The sequence below is a fragment of the Sphaeramia orbicularis genome, chromosome 12, assembly GCF_902148855.1.
Source record: "Sphaeramia orbicularis chromosome 12, fSphaOr1.1, whole genome shotgun sequence".
Lineage (NCBI taxonomy): Eukaryota > Metazoa > Chordata > Actinopteri > Kurtiformes > Apogonidae > Sphaeramia > Sphaeramia orbicularis.
This window is the reverse complement of record NC_043968.1, coordinates 6,386,954-6,402,351: the sequence shown is the minus strand read 5'-3', so window position 1 is coordinate 6,402,351 and position 15,398 is coordinate 6,386,954. Positions and strand designations below refer to the sequence as shown.

Genomic DNA, 15,398 nt, shown 5'->3' with positions numbered 1-15,398 from the left:
TATTATTTCCGTTTTTCCCAGTGAAAACCATGTATTTTCCGATATTTCACTTACTGATCATGTGGATGTTGTAAAACGCTCAGAGTAAATTCAAAGCTTATTATATCAGAAACAGAAAACTGAAGAAATTAATTTTAGTTAAAAAAAAAAAAAAGTCTCTGTTTTGAATGTCTGGGGTCACCACAAATTTGTGATGTTAAAATGGGGTCATGAGCCAAGAAAGGTTGGAAACCACTGGGTTAAATCACTGACAGAAAATTCCAGTTCTTTGAAACTGGAGCCTTTATTGGCCCTTCTGAACAACCAAAAAAAAAATTTTAAATATCAATTTCCATGTATGAGTTTCAATTTTGTATCATATTTGATACATCAGGTCTCAGTGCTCAAATATTATTTTTGAACAAACGGAAACATAATATAACACAAACATGTCTAACAAATTGTTAATTCCTCTTCAAAATTGTCAAAGTTCTTCCGCCTTCCTCATTAATGACAGTCTTGTAGTGTCACAGGAAAATGCACATGAAATTTGACACCATGGCAACGTGGTATTAGTGTTTATCTGTTGCTAGGTAACCCACTTCAATTCTGCTCTGGTAAAGGGGTGGGACACTGGATAAACCACATGACACTGACACAGGAAATGCATTCCTTTTGTAGTTTTCAGTATGTTCATGTTAGCATTAGCATTAGCCTCACTCATCATTTCTTCCTCATGCCCAAATATAGTCATTTCTGGTGAAAGAAACAGTCAAAATCTGACTTTCAAGTTCACTTCTCCCATTGAAAATAATAGGACTGAACCTGACAGTAGTCTGGTAAAGGGGCGGGGCACTGGAGAAACCACATGACACTGACACAGGAAATGCATTCCTTTTGTAGTTTTCAATACATTTGTTTTAGCATTAGCCTCACTCATCATTCCTTCCTCATGTCCAAATATGGTCATTTCTGGTTCCAAAAACTAAGATGACGACACAAGTCCATAAAACTAAGAACTGTCAACGTGCACGTCTTTTGTACAGTGGACGGTTTCATAAAAGACGGTGACTGATGGTGATTCTGGTACGTGCAGACACTTGAACGCTGAGCATCAGACTGTGGTGGAGAAACCTGAAGCTCGGATGGTTTTTGTATGAAGCCGTGGAGGCGGAGGTCCATCAGAGTAGGAACAGTATAAGGGAAGGGGACAGTTGTTTCAAACAGTCCAGTGTTCCCCGTGGTGGTGATAAATGTTTGGTCCTTCAGCCTGACATGAGCGCGTACACAGCCCCTCCGTTTAACTCTGCTGCAGCTCAGTCACACTGCCCACACACACCGCTAACACAACAGACTCCCACTAAAACACACACTAAAGCTGGCACACCCACGCACACGAGAACAGCCGGCTGGGCGTTCTGTTTTGGAAAATGTGGACTGTATACATAAACACAATGCTCGCATGAATTCTGCTGCAAAATGACGTTCCATTTATATTAACCCTTTAACCCAGGGCTGTCAAAGGCATTTAAGTTCAGTTCCACATTCAGCCTGATTTGATCTGCAGTGGACCGAACCAGTAAAATAATAACAGAATAATATAGAAATAACGTCAACTCCAAACTTTTATCTGTTTTAGAGTGGAAAAAAATAATTTACATTGTGAAAAGGTTTACATCTACAAACTATCCTTTCAAAAGATGTGAATAACATGAACAAACTGAACAAATCAGTGTAATTTTAACACTATTCTGCCTCAGTTTGTCATTTCCACATGTACATTAGAACTGACAGATCACAGTGGATCTACAAACACACAAAACATTTAAGAACAGACAGAATATTATTAAAATTGTACTGACTTCTCTTAAGACATTTCAGGTTCATATTTGTTCAGGTTATTCACTTTTTTTTTTTTTTTTGCAAAATTATACTTTGTTTTAGTGTAAATACATGAAAATATTTACATTTACAAAGAGAAACATTGGAGTTGTCATTAGTTATATGTTATTATGAAAGTATTTGACTGAATCCTGCCCACTGGAGATTGAATTGGTCTGAATGTGGAACCTGAACTAAAAGGATTGTTGCCTCCTCCAGGAGGTATTGTGATCACTTTGTGTGTGTGTGTGTGTGTGTGTGTGCGTGCGTGTGTGTGTGTGTGTGTTTGTTTGTTTGTTTGTTTGTTCTCATCTTTAGTGTAAAACTCTTCCACCCATCTTTCCCAAATCTTTCCCACAGATAGGCCTAGGCCCTGGGACCAACCCAGTCCATTTTGGTCCCAGTAGGACAAAGTTCAAGGTCACAGCAAGGTCACAACATCTACAGTTTTCCATCTGTCATCATTGAGAGATTTTCCAAAATTCATCCAAAATTCAAAACAACTCTGATTCTCCTCCAGTTGGATCCACCTGTAGCTTAGAACAATCTCTTGTATCTGGAACTAAACTGTCCACATCCACTGTGGAATGTGGACTCTGTGGACATTTACACTGAACACTGAAAATCCCATTTCCCACACATTTAAAATTAGAACTCAACTAATATTGATGTGAATTGAATCTAATTGGACAGACACATGACTGGGACCAGATTCAACTGTTTCTGTGTATGGAACAACCTGGAAACTGTTGAATTTCAACATAAAGAGTCGATCCACACATGCACAGAGTTCAGGGTGAAGGAGGAGCTTTGTGTTCTGAACACGTGTTAATTTCTTCAGTGTAATTTTTGCATTTCACAAATTCATCCCAGGGGTCAAACTGGACCCTTGGGCGGGCCGGATTTGGTCCCCGGAACGCATGTTTGACACCTGAGCTTTAACCCCTGACACGTTATTTCAGTGAAACATGCTGCTGTGAACTGTCGTCTGTTTTAGTGTGGTAAAAGCTGCTGTGAGTATGTGCTTGTGTTCCTGACAGAAAAAGACAAAGAAAGGAATTGAAGTTTGACAGGTTTTTACTAAATAAGGCACTAGAATGGACATCCATAACCGATTTAGGACGCTGAACATGAACTGTGAACTGGAACACACTGAACAACAACAAGGATTTGAATTTGGGCCCAGGAGTCTGTGTTTTGAGGCTGTTTTTTTTCTAAATCAGTCCAGCTGCTTTTTGACACCTGGTTGAACTCCAAAAAGCAGTTACACGGTCAAAAAACACAGTAAAAAGAAAACTAAAGTAAAATCAGGACAACACTGTAAAACAACAGTAAAAACAAACAAACGACAAGGAAAACAGTGTGGGGAAAAAAGCCCAAATCGTCTATTTCTATAGTGAGTCAGTCTCACTTAGCGCTCTGTGATTTGTCCCTAACCCTATAACGCCAAACGTATCATATTTGATGCATGAGTTTTGAAGTCCTCTACATGATCAGCGTGATATTTTTTTTCTTGAAAAACCTGATGTATACAATTAGATACATGCAATACACAGATACTCCACCAGGGGGAGGAGTTCATTCACCAGAGGCCTTTAGTGACACTACAAGACTGACATTAATGAGGAAGGAGGAAGAACCATCTGACAAATTACCAATTTGTTAGACGTGTTTATGTTACATTGCGTTTTTGTTTGTTTAGAAATAATAATATTTGAGCATTGAGACCCGATGTATCAAATATGATACAAAATTTTAACTCATACATGGAAATTGATATTTGAAAAAAAATAAAATAAAATTTGGTTGTTCAGAAGGACCAATAAAGGCTCCAGTTTCAAAGAACTGGAATTTTCTATCAGTGATTTAATGGTTCAGGATTTACAGGGTTAATTACACAGGTGTGTGTGTGTGTGTGTGTGTGTGTGTGTGTGTGTGTGTGTGTGTGAGTGTGTGTGTGTGTGGCACACTGAGCATGCTCAGATGTCTATGGAAAGAACAAGGTCTATTCTATCAGTACGTTTTGAAATTTTTCCTAAAGAGAAAACAGTTGAATTTTTATAAATATTTAAAATGAATTAAAAATTCAGAACACTCACCACTGACACATCAGGGGTTAAAGGGTTAAAAAGCCATTTTTAGGAAGAGTGAGGGTTGACTGACTCGTTTGAAGTCTGTTTTTATGAATTGATAATAATAAATTAGACCCCGACCGATATGGGATTTTTGGGGCCGATGCCGATACCAATATTGGGGGCTTAAAAAATCCGATATCCAATATATCGGCTGATATCCGATATTGGCCAAGAACCGATATATTGGCTGATATATGCAATAAGAACACTGATCTACACAGGATATAATAATCTTAGTGGTCCATCCTTGTCAGAGCGCGCAGTAGTGGTCTGTGATTTTTGCATGTGTGTGTGTGTGTGTGTGGGGGGGGGGTAGCTCCATGATTGTGTGTGTCGGGGTGATAGCGTCATTGTCCAAGCGGAAGTGAAAGTGAAACTAACTGGCTTTACTGTTCCTCTAACTCTCCGGGCAGCACACACACAGGAGCAGCGAACGACAGAATCTCCACGCAGCAAAAAAGTCAATACTTCAGCTACATATTGGCCGATGTTGATTAATCGGTGATACACTATAATCGGCCGGCAGATTAATCAGTTGGGCTCTATAATAAATAAATACATGAATAAATTAATATATAAATAAATCATAGTTTCAGAACGCTCACCACAGATACATTAGGGGTTAAAAGGTTAAAAAGTCATTTTTAGTAAGAGTGAGTGTTGACTGACTGGTTTTTATGAGCGGATAGTAATAAATAATTACATAAATAAATAAATTTATAAATAAATCATGCTTTCAGAATGCTCACCACAGATACGTTAGGGGTTAAAAGGTTAAAAGCTGACATAACGACTCATGTTGAAGTTAGGAACATTACCAGTCATTGTGAAGATTTGTAGAGACACCAAATCTTTAAGAAATTATATATAGCTGAGGGGAAAGGAAGCCTTGGACTGGACACAAAGCAGAGCCACAGTGTCCAAACAGGCAGCGAAGGAGAGCTGAGAGGAGCTGAAGACTGCAGCAGTGTTCTGGACGGGACCCCCTGTTCCAAACAAAGGGCCCATTCTGCTCACACTCATACAGGCTTCTTGTTTGAAAGAGGTGGCTGTCACCTTCTGTTAAACAACTCTGCCATTTACAGACCATATTAACACTGATTAAAAAGTGGACTGTTGGAAGGAAATAATTGTTTCTGATGAAAGAATACAGCTTCTCATAAATCTACAAATAACAAATCAGTCCCATTTGCCAGTGTTCCCTCCTGATCGTTTCATTTATTTGTAGAGTAAACCATGGCTTCATGTCAGACATTTTAACACGTGTTTTTGGAGTTCATAGTTTTCTCGTGTTTAACCAAACTAAATATTTAAGCGGATTCTTAATTATACTTTCACTCATAACCATAAAAGTAAGAACTCCCAAATAATGTGATGACATGTTGCATTCAGTGCTAATGTTTATGTTTGAAACTAAATTAAAGTCAGTTCTGTTGAGTCACAGCATAAATATTATAGTCCGTTCTTTTTCAGCTAATTCTGATTCACAACCAAACCTTTCCATGTGGAGACGCAGACCACCCGACTGAAAAGAACACACACTTCAGGTCAACACCACCTCACATTCCTTCTGTTTCCTGGTCCTGTGAAAAAAAAGTCATAAAACTTAATGCACATCGAAGAATTCTTGACACTTTGTGTTTTTTCTAATGTGACGTGTGATGCTCTGTGGTGCTAACTCCAACTCCACACTGACATGTTACTGTTTTTAACCAATGATATGAATCTACACTATATTTACTTCTTGGATGTTTTTTTGCCACTTACAGGCAAGGAACCAAATATGGTAACTTCAATGACCTTGATTTTCAAAATTTTTACAACAATAAAATGTTTTTGAAAAATTTCCTAATTTCTATGACTGCCCCAGAGCCCTGTAAGGAGAGTTAGGACACGCTTTGATGTCACCGCTCCGGTGATCACATGGTTCATGTCGGCCTGAATAGTTCCAAATGAACTGAACGCTGTCATGTTCTTTAATGGAACAAACAGCAGTGAACATGGGAAATGTACAAATAAACCACACACAACCGTTGTGTCACTACTGTGTGTACTGTTGTGTGTTTTATACTTCTGAGTAGTAGGGTCGACCACTGAAAGGACTGACTGTAGTACCGTGAAAAGTGACATTTTGGGGGAAAGGTTGGTGTTAGCTTGGATAGGCTACTTACGTGAGTGGCACTAACTTTACCAGTTCATTCATTCTGCAGTTGTACTGTACTGGTAAGCAGATGGACGATTTACCATGTTTACGTTTTATTGTTCTAGGACTGTGGTCCAATCAGAAAACAGTGTTTATGTGTGAAGAATGTGTCTGCCAAGATCTGCTCTGAGAACACACACAATAAGGCATTAACCATAGGATAGCATACAGGCTAACTTAGCATGTTAGCATTAGCACACACACAATAAGGTATTAACCACAGGATAGCATACAGGCTAACTTAGCATGTTAGCATTAGCACACACACAATAAGACATTAACCACAGGAGAGTATACAGGTTAACTTAGCATGTTAGCATTAGCACACACAATAAGGCATTAACCACAGGATAGCATACAGGCTAACTTAGCATGTTAGCATTAGCATGGACACTAAACTCATTAAAAACTCAACATTAGCAAACTCAAAACTCAACCAAATTCTTATAGGAGGAGTCAGATCTTACAAACGCCAGGTGACAGAAGTTTGGCTTCCTTTAACTCATGAAAAATAACTTTGATGAACTTTTATTTATCAGAGCTCAGCTCTACAGTAACTGTCCTCCTAATGACCTCAGCTGACAAACTGAACCAAACACCACCAGGTTCAACAGAACAACTCAAAGAAAACCCACTGAGAACATTTGTACTAACGTTACCTTATCTTAAAAACTCCATCATTTGTGGTTCTAGTGGTTCAGTCTCAACAGCTGGACCAGTCCAACTAGCTAAATATAGGGCTACAGCTGACAAACAGAACAGTTGTTTAAGATATAAACTTATACAAACGCTAACACATACCAAAGAAAACGGAATTTACAACAAAATGTTCGCTAATACAGGAAATACACTTGATAATTTGAAAGATGATGATATCTTATTAGCTTAGTGCTGGAATTGCTTGATCAGCTGTAATAGAAATGAATGTGTTTCGACAGCGTTACACTCAATGCAGGAACTATCAGCCCCTCCAAAACCCGGAAGTAGGTCCAAATTTCATCCGACATTTTTGACAGCAGGAGTCTGTGGAAGTGTCGCTACTCTGATGTATATGGAAGACTCTGGAGTGTCCTATAAAGGCTTAAAAACTACATTCAAATGACTTAAGTAAGTAAGTAATTTTATTTCTAGAGCACTTTTCACAGACAGAGTCACAAAGTGCTTTATCAATTCAAATCAGAATCAAATCCAGTTTACAGAGACCCAACAGAATCCTCCAGGAGCAGACACTAGTGACTGGTGACAGTGAAGGAAAAACGACCTTTAACAGCAGAAACCTGGAGCAGAACCAGACTCCTGAAGGATGGACGACTGCCTGGACCAGTTAAGGTTAAAGAGAGAGAGTAAAGGAGGAGAAAAGAGAGAGTGACAGAGATATAGAAAGACTGGGGAGGGGGGGGGGCGCATGGAGTACTTTATGATGAATACATAAAGTGTAATTAGTTTGTGGTGGCCCTGGGTAACCATAACTATCATAGAATTTACAGTCATGAACTAATGATTGATCATCCCTGTTTTTTATATTTACTTCTTGTATTTTTTTTTTTTTTTTTGCCACTTACGGATAAAGAACCAAATATAGTAACTTCATTGACCTTCATTTTTTACATAATAACAAATTTTGAAAATTTTCACAGAAGTAATTAAGTCTTGTTTGGTCCTCCAATAGTTAGAATTTCAGAGTATTTCTATGAGAGCCCTATAAAGGGTTAAAGGTCTGTTGAGTCTGACATCCACATACAGGACTGGATGTATATTTAACTACTGTACCTAATCAAGAAAACCACCTCCAGCAGCCTCCTGACTTAGCTGGATGGGAAAAGAAGGCATCAAAGCCTGATTCTTAAATTAAGTTCAACATGCTACATTCATTTATTAGTAAGTGGTGGTGTGTAAGGACACAAACAGTTGTCCTAAACATGAATTCAGGCCCAGCTGGGAAGAATCAGACTGAGCAAAACAAAGAAACATTGTCAGTATTTTCCCATACTTATCACCCCAATCAAATTACCTGTCCCATGCACACTGTAAAAAAAAAAAATCCTGTTGTTTTTACAGAAAAAAACTGTCAGCTGTGGTTATCAGAACAGTACTGTAAAAAACACATACAACTGTAAATATTTTTACGGAGCAACATGTAGATTTAACATTTTTAACGTGTAGATTTAACATTTTAAATGTGTAGATTTAACAGTTTAAACATGTAGATTTAACAGTTTAAACATGTAGATTTAACATTTTAAATGTGTAGATTTAACAGTTTAAACATGTAGATTTAACAGTTTAAACATGTAGATTTAACAGTTTAAACATGTAGATTTAACATTTTAAACGTGTAGATTTAACACTTTAAACATGTAGATTTAACAGTGGATTTAAATGGTAAATGTTCTGCACTTCTTTAGCTCATTTTCTCCTCCTTCATGGTGTCCACAGCTCTTTCCAAATCCACCAGGTCCAACTGGGACCAGTTTAGGGTCTAGTGTCTTCCATGGACACTTGGACATATAGACAGTTAGAGCCAGGATTGGAACCACCAACCCTTTGATTATTGGACGAGCCGCTCTACCAACTCTACCAACCCATTCATGTACAAGTTTAAAATGTTCAATTGTAAATGTTTACTTTTTTTAAATACATTTTTTATGAAAAAAAAAAAAAGAAGAAGCAAATAGGCCATTATTTCAACTTTATGTTCTTGCAATTTAACCTCCTCAGACCCATGAAATGTCAACTAAGTACCAGCTTTTTTCGTTTTTTATTAAATCTGTGCCTCTATTGGAAACATCATGATTCAACAGTTTTTTCAGATGCAGTTTTTTTCATGTTTTATGGAATGTTCTTTGTGGTGGACAGTTTTCTTTTCTTTTTTTTTGTATGAAGTTGTGAAACTCTTGTCCACAAGTGTGGACAGAAAACCCACAGCTGGGTCTGAGGAGGATAAACGGCACCGCATTGTTTTTCAGTTTACAGATTTATTTTCTAAAAACAATAGAAATCTATCATTTCTACAAACAAACTGGTTTTGTTCACATACTCTTCCTGTAAAAACTTCAGCTATATTTGATCTAATCATTAACACAAAAATCTTTTCAAATAAACAGCTTTGCGTTGTGTTGTCACTTACAGTTTTTTATGTTGCAATTTTACAACTTTTTGCTGTAAATTCTACAGTCATTTTTTACAGTGCAGAATTGATTGTAGTTGATCAGAAAGTGTCAGAGTTCCCAGATTCTGATTTTTAGAGTCTACTGACTGGACCTGTCACCTCCTCCGACCTCAGTCTGTTTGTTTAGCGGATTCAGACTTAAGTCAGGCCTGAGACTTAAGCTCAGTTCAAACAGAACACACAGATGACCCCAGCACAGAGCCGGCTCTGAAAACAGGTTCAGATTAGAGGCTTTAATCACAGCAGCTTCCTGTACAGCGCCAGCCCTGAGCCGGCAGCTCAACATGCACACATGCTTCTTGCTTTCTTTTAATTACTTGCTACTTAACGCTGTTTGTTATTAAAAGAGCAGTGGGGCCCCGCTCATTCAATACTCAAACTCAATATAAGGTATTTAAGTCAAGAAGAAGGAATTTTATAAGTTGTCCAGACTTCATTTTCCCTAAATACAAAATTAATTCACTTCCTACACAGCAAAAATCCAAATCTTACCAAGTGTATTTTTCTCAGTTCTAGTCAAACTATCTCGTCACACTTGAAATAAGACAGAATCAGCTAAAGCAGGGCTGTCAAACTCATGTTAGTTCAGTTCCACATTCAGCCTAATATGATCTGCAGTGGGCCGGACCAGTCAAATAATAGAAATAATAGGACAAGAACTTAAAAATAATGTCAACTCCAAAGTTTTTTTCTCTGTTTTTCAGTGAAAAAAGTCAAATTCCGTAATGAAAATGTTTACATCTACAAACTGTACTTGGACATAACACAAACAAATATGAACAACCTGAAAATTCTGAGGAAAAATAAGTGAAATTTTCACAATATTACACCTTAGTTTATTATTTATACATGTGCATCACAGCTTACAGATCACAGTGGATCTACAAATACACAAACATTAAATAACAGGCAGAATATTGGTACAATTTCACATACTTCTCTCAAGACATTTCAGGTTTTTCACATTTTTTGTCAAAGGCTAGTCTGTAGATTTAAACATTTTTGTGTAATTTAACTTTTTTTTTTTTTTACACTACAACAAAGAGAAAAATTTGTAGTTTTCATTATTTATAGGTTATTCTGATAGTATTTTACTGCTCTGATCCACTTGAGATAGAACTGACCTAAAATGATTCTAACTTCCTTGATTGTTCATGTCTTCAGTGTCATTTTTGTATTTCACACATTCATCCCAGGGGCCAGATTGGACCCTCTGGCGGGCCAGATTTGGCCCCCGGGCCACATGTTTGACACCTGTGGGTTAAAGGGTAACTTTTCAGTGAGATATAAGAACTTATTTTTAGACAATAGATCTGAAAAATCTTATTTCAAGAAATCTGACCAAGATAACTTTCACTTGTTCCATTGGCAGATTTTATTTTATTTTATTTTTTTTCTTAATTCAAGCAAAACACTAGCCCTTCATGTGTACACGCAAAACAGAGGGGGAGGGGTAAAGGGGAGGGGCCAGGATTGGGATTAGTCTATGTAAACCATGACATCAGTGTTGTCATTTATCTTTAGGTATTTCATTTAACCTTTTAAACATAAGCTGTGTCTTATGAACTGTATTGCGTCACCAGATTCTTGCCAATAAACCGCCCTCATATTCACAGGATCTAAAACAGGGCTGTCAAACTCATTTTAGTTCAGTTCCATATTTAGCCCAGTTTGATCTGCAGCAGGCCAGACTGGTAAAATAATGACTTCATAACCTATAAATAAAGACAAATCCAAGTTTTCCGTTTTGTTTTAGTACAAAAAAAACCCCCAATTAAATTATGAAAATATTTAAATTTTACAAAAAAGATGTGAATAACCTGAAAAACAGAAATTTCATTTGACAAATTAGTGCAATTTTAACAATATTATGCCTCGACTTATTATTTCTACATGTACATTTATACACAGTGTTCCATAAACATTTGGTAACAGACAGAATATTGTTCAAATTTTGGAGTTTGGAACTAAAATTTGAACAGTTTCTCCAATATTCCATCTGTTATTATGAACACAACTCCAGATCCCAGTGGATCCATAAATGCACCAAACATTTAGTAACAGGCAGAATATTGTTCAAACTGCACATTTCAGGTTGTTCAGCTTTGTTTTTATTTATGGATTTATTTGCATTTTATTGTGAAAGAATAGTTTTGTAAATGTAAATATTTTCACAGTGTAATGTTTTTTTTTTTTTCACTTCAATTTTTTCCACATAATTTTGCACAAAGAACATTTGTAGTTGTCATTATTTATGGGTTATTGTGTTGTTACTTTTACTGTAGATCATGTTGGTCTGTATGTGGAACCTGAACCAAAAGGATTTGGACAACCTGGACTGTTCAGGTTCATTTATGCACTTTCATCCTGCAGGGCCGGAATGGAACCTTTGGGGGGGGGCAGATTAGGCCCCCAGGACGCATGTTTGACACCTGTGAAGTAAAACCTCACATGTTGTGTTGTGTTCATTCACTTGTCATTATCCAAAGTACCTGTGATGAAATCAACTGTATAACTATAGCTGCCATAATGATGCATTTGAGTCTAATTTGTGCCAAATTCTTCTTATTTTTAGGTCCCATGATAAAGGGTTCTGTCAGCCGTATCGAGGCATCGCCTGCGCTCGTTTCATTGGAAACCAGAGCATCTACGTCGAGTCTCTGCAGACGCAGGGGGAGAGTGAAAACCGCATCACAGGTGACGAAACAAGAGCTTTTACACAACTGAAAATCAGAACTGTGGTCTGAACCAAGTTTCAGGTTTTTACTCCATTTTATGCATTTGACGTTAGTATTCAGTGTCTTTAGTTTGTGGGACAGTTTCTCGCTCTGTGCCTTCGAATCAATGATTAATATTTCTGTTTTGTCCTGATTGAGCTGTAAAAAATATCAGTGACATCCAGGCCTTTACAACTAAAGTAAATCCTTTTGATCATTTTGAGATTTGGACTCATCGAGCTGAGTGTCTGTATCACAACTGTAGAAGGAGAAACTGTCTCCTGATGACACGACAGAAGGAAACATGTACGAATGAAAGAGTTATGGTCCTAGAACCGATTCCTGTGGTACTCCACATGTACCATAAGACTGTGGATATGCGTGATTATCTGTAAATTCAAAGATTTTCCACAAAGACAGAAAGTACAGTTACAAACATGTTTATTTTATTTTATTTTATTTTATTTTATTTTATTTAACCAGTTAAAGTCCCATTGAGATCGAGGTCTCTTTTATGACCTGGTCAAGAGGTCAGCAGCACATGAAAGTAAGATTACAGGTTTAAAACACAGGTAATAATAAATAAATTAAAACAAGCAATAATATAGTAGTAACAGAGAACTTTCACAGTTTTTAAGTGCAATTTGTACATTTTTTAAAGTGCAAATCTTGCTGAGGTCACAGCAGTTTAAAAACACAGGCACTGTCCAATGGACTCGCTGTGTTTTAAGACAGAAGGAAAAACTTGGAGGTACATGAGCTCAGGTCTTTCCAGCCCCAGCTGAAGTGTGTTCCAGGCAGAGGAGGGTCATCCCAGGTTCTTCCAGTCAAAGTCCGTCCATGTATCGGTTCCAGCCTGTTCACTGAACACAGGTGACTCCACTAATTCTCCCTTCATCTCCCTGCATGTGGAGTTGTGCTCATCAGAATGGGCTGCTTCAGTGAACAGGTTGGAACCAGTACATGGCAGGACTTTGACTGGAAGAACCTGGGATGACCTCCTCTGGTTCACAGTCAGAATCTCTTTATTGTTATTGTACAAGTACAACAAAATTGAGGTCGAGCTCTCCAACTTAGTGCAAGAAATTACAAGGCACATCAAAAGACAATAGAAGGCACACTATTTACATCAGGAAAAATCAAAGAGCTGGACCTAGGAATATTTGTAAAAAAGATGTAGAGATTTGGTAGTGCAAAATACAGTATTTTAACAGTAGTGTAAATGGAAATGGAAAAGTGCAAATGACATGGGAATTTAAAAACTGTAGGACAGGGGTGTCAAACTCATTTTCTTTCTGGGGTCATATTCAGCCCAATTTGATCTGCAGTGGGCCGGACCTTTAAAATAAAAGCAGAATAACCTATAAATAATGACAACTACAAATTTTTTTGTCCAAAAAAAAACATGAAATGATGAAATTATTTCTATCCAAACAAAAAACTATGGTAATAACTGGAAAAAACTGAAATTTCTGAAGAAAAATAAGTACAATTTTATCACTATTCTGCCTCAACTTATAATTTCTGCATGTGCATTACAGATCAGATCTACCAAGACACAAAACAGGCAGAATATTGTTAAAATTGCACTTATTTTTCTTTAGACATTTCAGGTTATTCATATTTGTTCAGGTTATTGACGTTTTATTATTAAAGGAGATCAGAATTTAATGTTCTTTGCAGTAAATCAAAGAGAAAAAATTGGTGTTGCCATTATTTGGAGGCATGATGTCATATTATTTTTATCACATTAAACCAAGAGGAAAATTTGGAGTCACTATGTCTAGTTTATTATGCTGTTATTTTTGAGTTTGATGCCCTTGACTGTTAATATCTTCAGGGTAATTTTTGCATTTTGCATGTTTGACACCTGTGCTGTAGGATAAATAGAGTGAAAGGATGAAGCCGAGGGCCGCTCCTCTTTGCCGTACAGTTCACAGTGATGCATAAGATGATAACTGATACTAAACGCTGGTGTGTGCTCTTCCTCAGCTGCCTTCACTATGATCGGCACCTCCACCCACCTGTCAGACCAGTGCTCCAGGTTCGCCATCCCATCCTTCTGTTACTACGTCTTCCCCTTGTGCGACGAAGGCTCTCGAGGTCCTCGCCGGCGCCAGCTCTGCCGAGACGAATGCGAAGCGCTGGAGAACGAGCTGTGTCACGCAGAGTATACGATCGCCCGCTCCAACCCCATGATCCTCATGCAGCTGCAGCTCCCCAGCTGCCACCTGCTGCCACGGCCCGGCACACCCGACGCCGCGTCCTGCATGAGGATCGGAGTTCCACCGGAGAAACTGGGTCCATGTAGGTGGAGGCTTTAATACACACAGATGGTAACTGTAGTCCAAACACCAACTGGATGGAACAACAACCCTGCAGGGTCAGCCTTTATGAGTAGGACTGTGTATCGGCAAGAACCTGGAGATACGATACAAACCACAACACTGGGATCACCATATGATATCATGATACTGTTAAAAAGGCAATTTTTTTGTTTGTTTTGTTTCTTTTTTTTTAAGGTCATTTCCTAGAAGATTTAAATTACACCAGAAGTTTGCACAAATACTAACAAATACTAAACACATTTTTATTTGATCAGAACAGGATCTGATGCCACATCACCAAACTTTCCTCTGTAAAAACTTAAAGCTTAAATTCGGTTTGACAGACATTCCAGTTTCAGATCCTGCTCAAATGTTCATATTCTATTAGTTCAGAACTAACATCAGAACAAGATTTGAGTTCAATCCCAACAAAGGAACCAACATCTGCCTCTTTAGGATGTGTCAAATAACCATTATTTAATAAAACATGTTAAATAATAACAAGTGTTCTGAGCACACAACCCTGAACTCTGTGCATGTGTGGATCCACTCTTTCTGTTTAAATCCAACAGTTTCCAGGTTGTTCCATACACAGAAACAGTTGAATCTGGTCCCAGTCATGTGTCTGTCCAATTAGATTCAATTCACATCAATATTAGTTGAGTTCTAATTTTAAATGTGTGGGAAATGGGATTTTCAATGTTCAGTGTAAATGTCCACAGAGTCCACATTCCACAGTGGATGTGGACAATTTAGTTCCACATACAAGAGACTGTTCTAAGCTACAGGTGGATCCAACTGGAGGAGAATCGGAGTCGTTTGAATTTTGGATGAATTTTGGAAAATGTCTCAATGATGACAGATGGAAAACTGTAGATGTTGTGACCTTGCTGTGACCTTGAACTGTGTCCTACTGGGACCAAAATGGACTGGGTTGGTCCCAGGGCCTAGGCCTATCTGTGGGGAAGATCTGGGAAAGATGGGTGG

General features: G+C 37.8%; 1 protein-coding gene across 1 annotated transcript in view; it reads left to right on the top strand.

Moving 5' to 3' along the window:
• Nucleotides 1-15,398, top strand: part of ror2 (receptor tyrosine kinase-like orphan receptor 2) — a 150,011-nt gene that overhangs the window by 116,250 nt on the left and 18,363 nt on the right. The window contains exons 5-6 of the mRNA XM_030149929.1: nucleotides 11,943-12,064; nucleotides 14,077-14,391. Of these exons, the coding sequence (XP_030005789.1) occupies nucleotides 11,943-12,064; nucleotides 14,077-14,391 (437 nt within the window). The remainder of the gene's footprint in view (nucleotides 1-11,942; nucleotides 12,065-14,076; nucleotides 14,392-15,398) is intronic.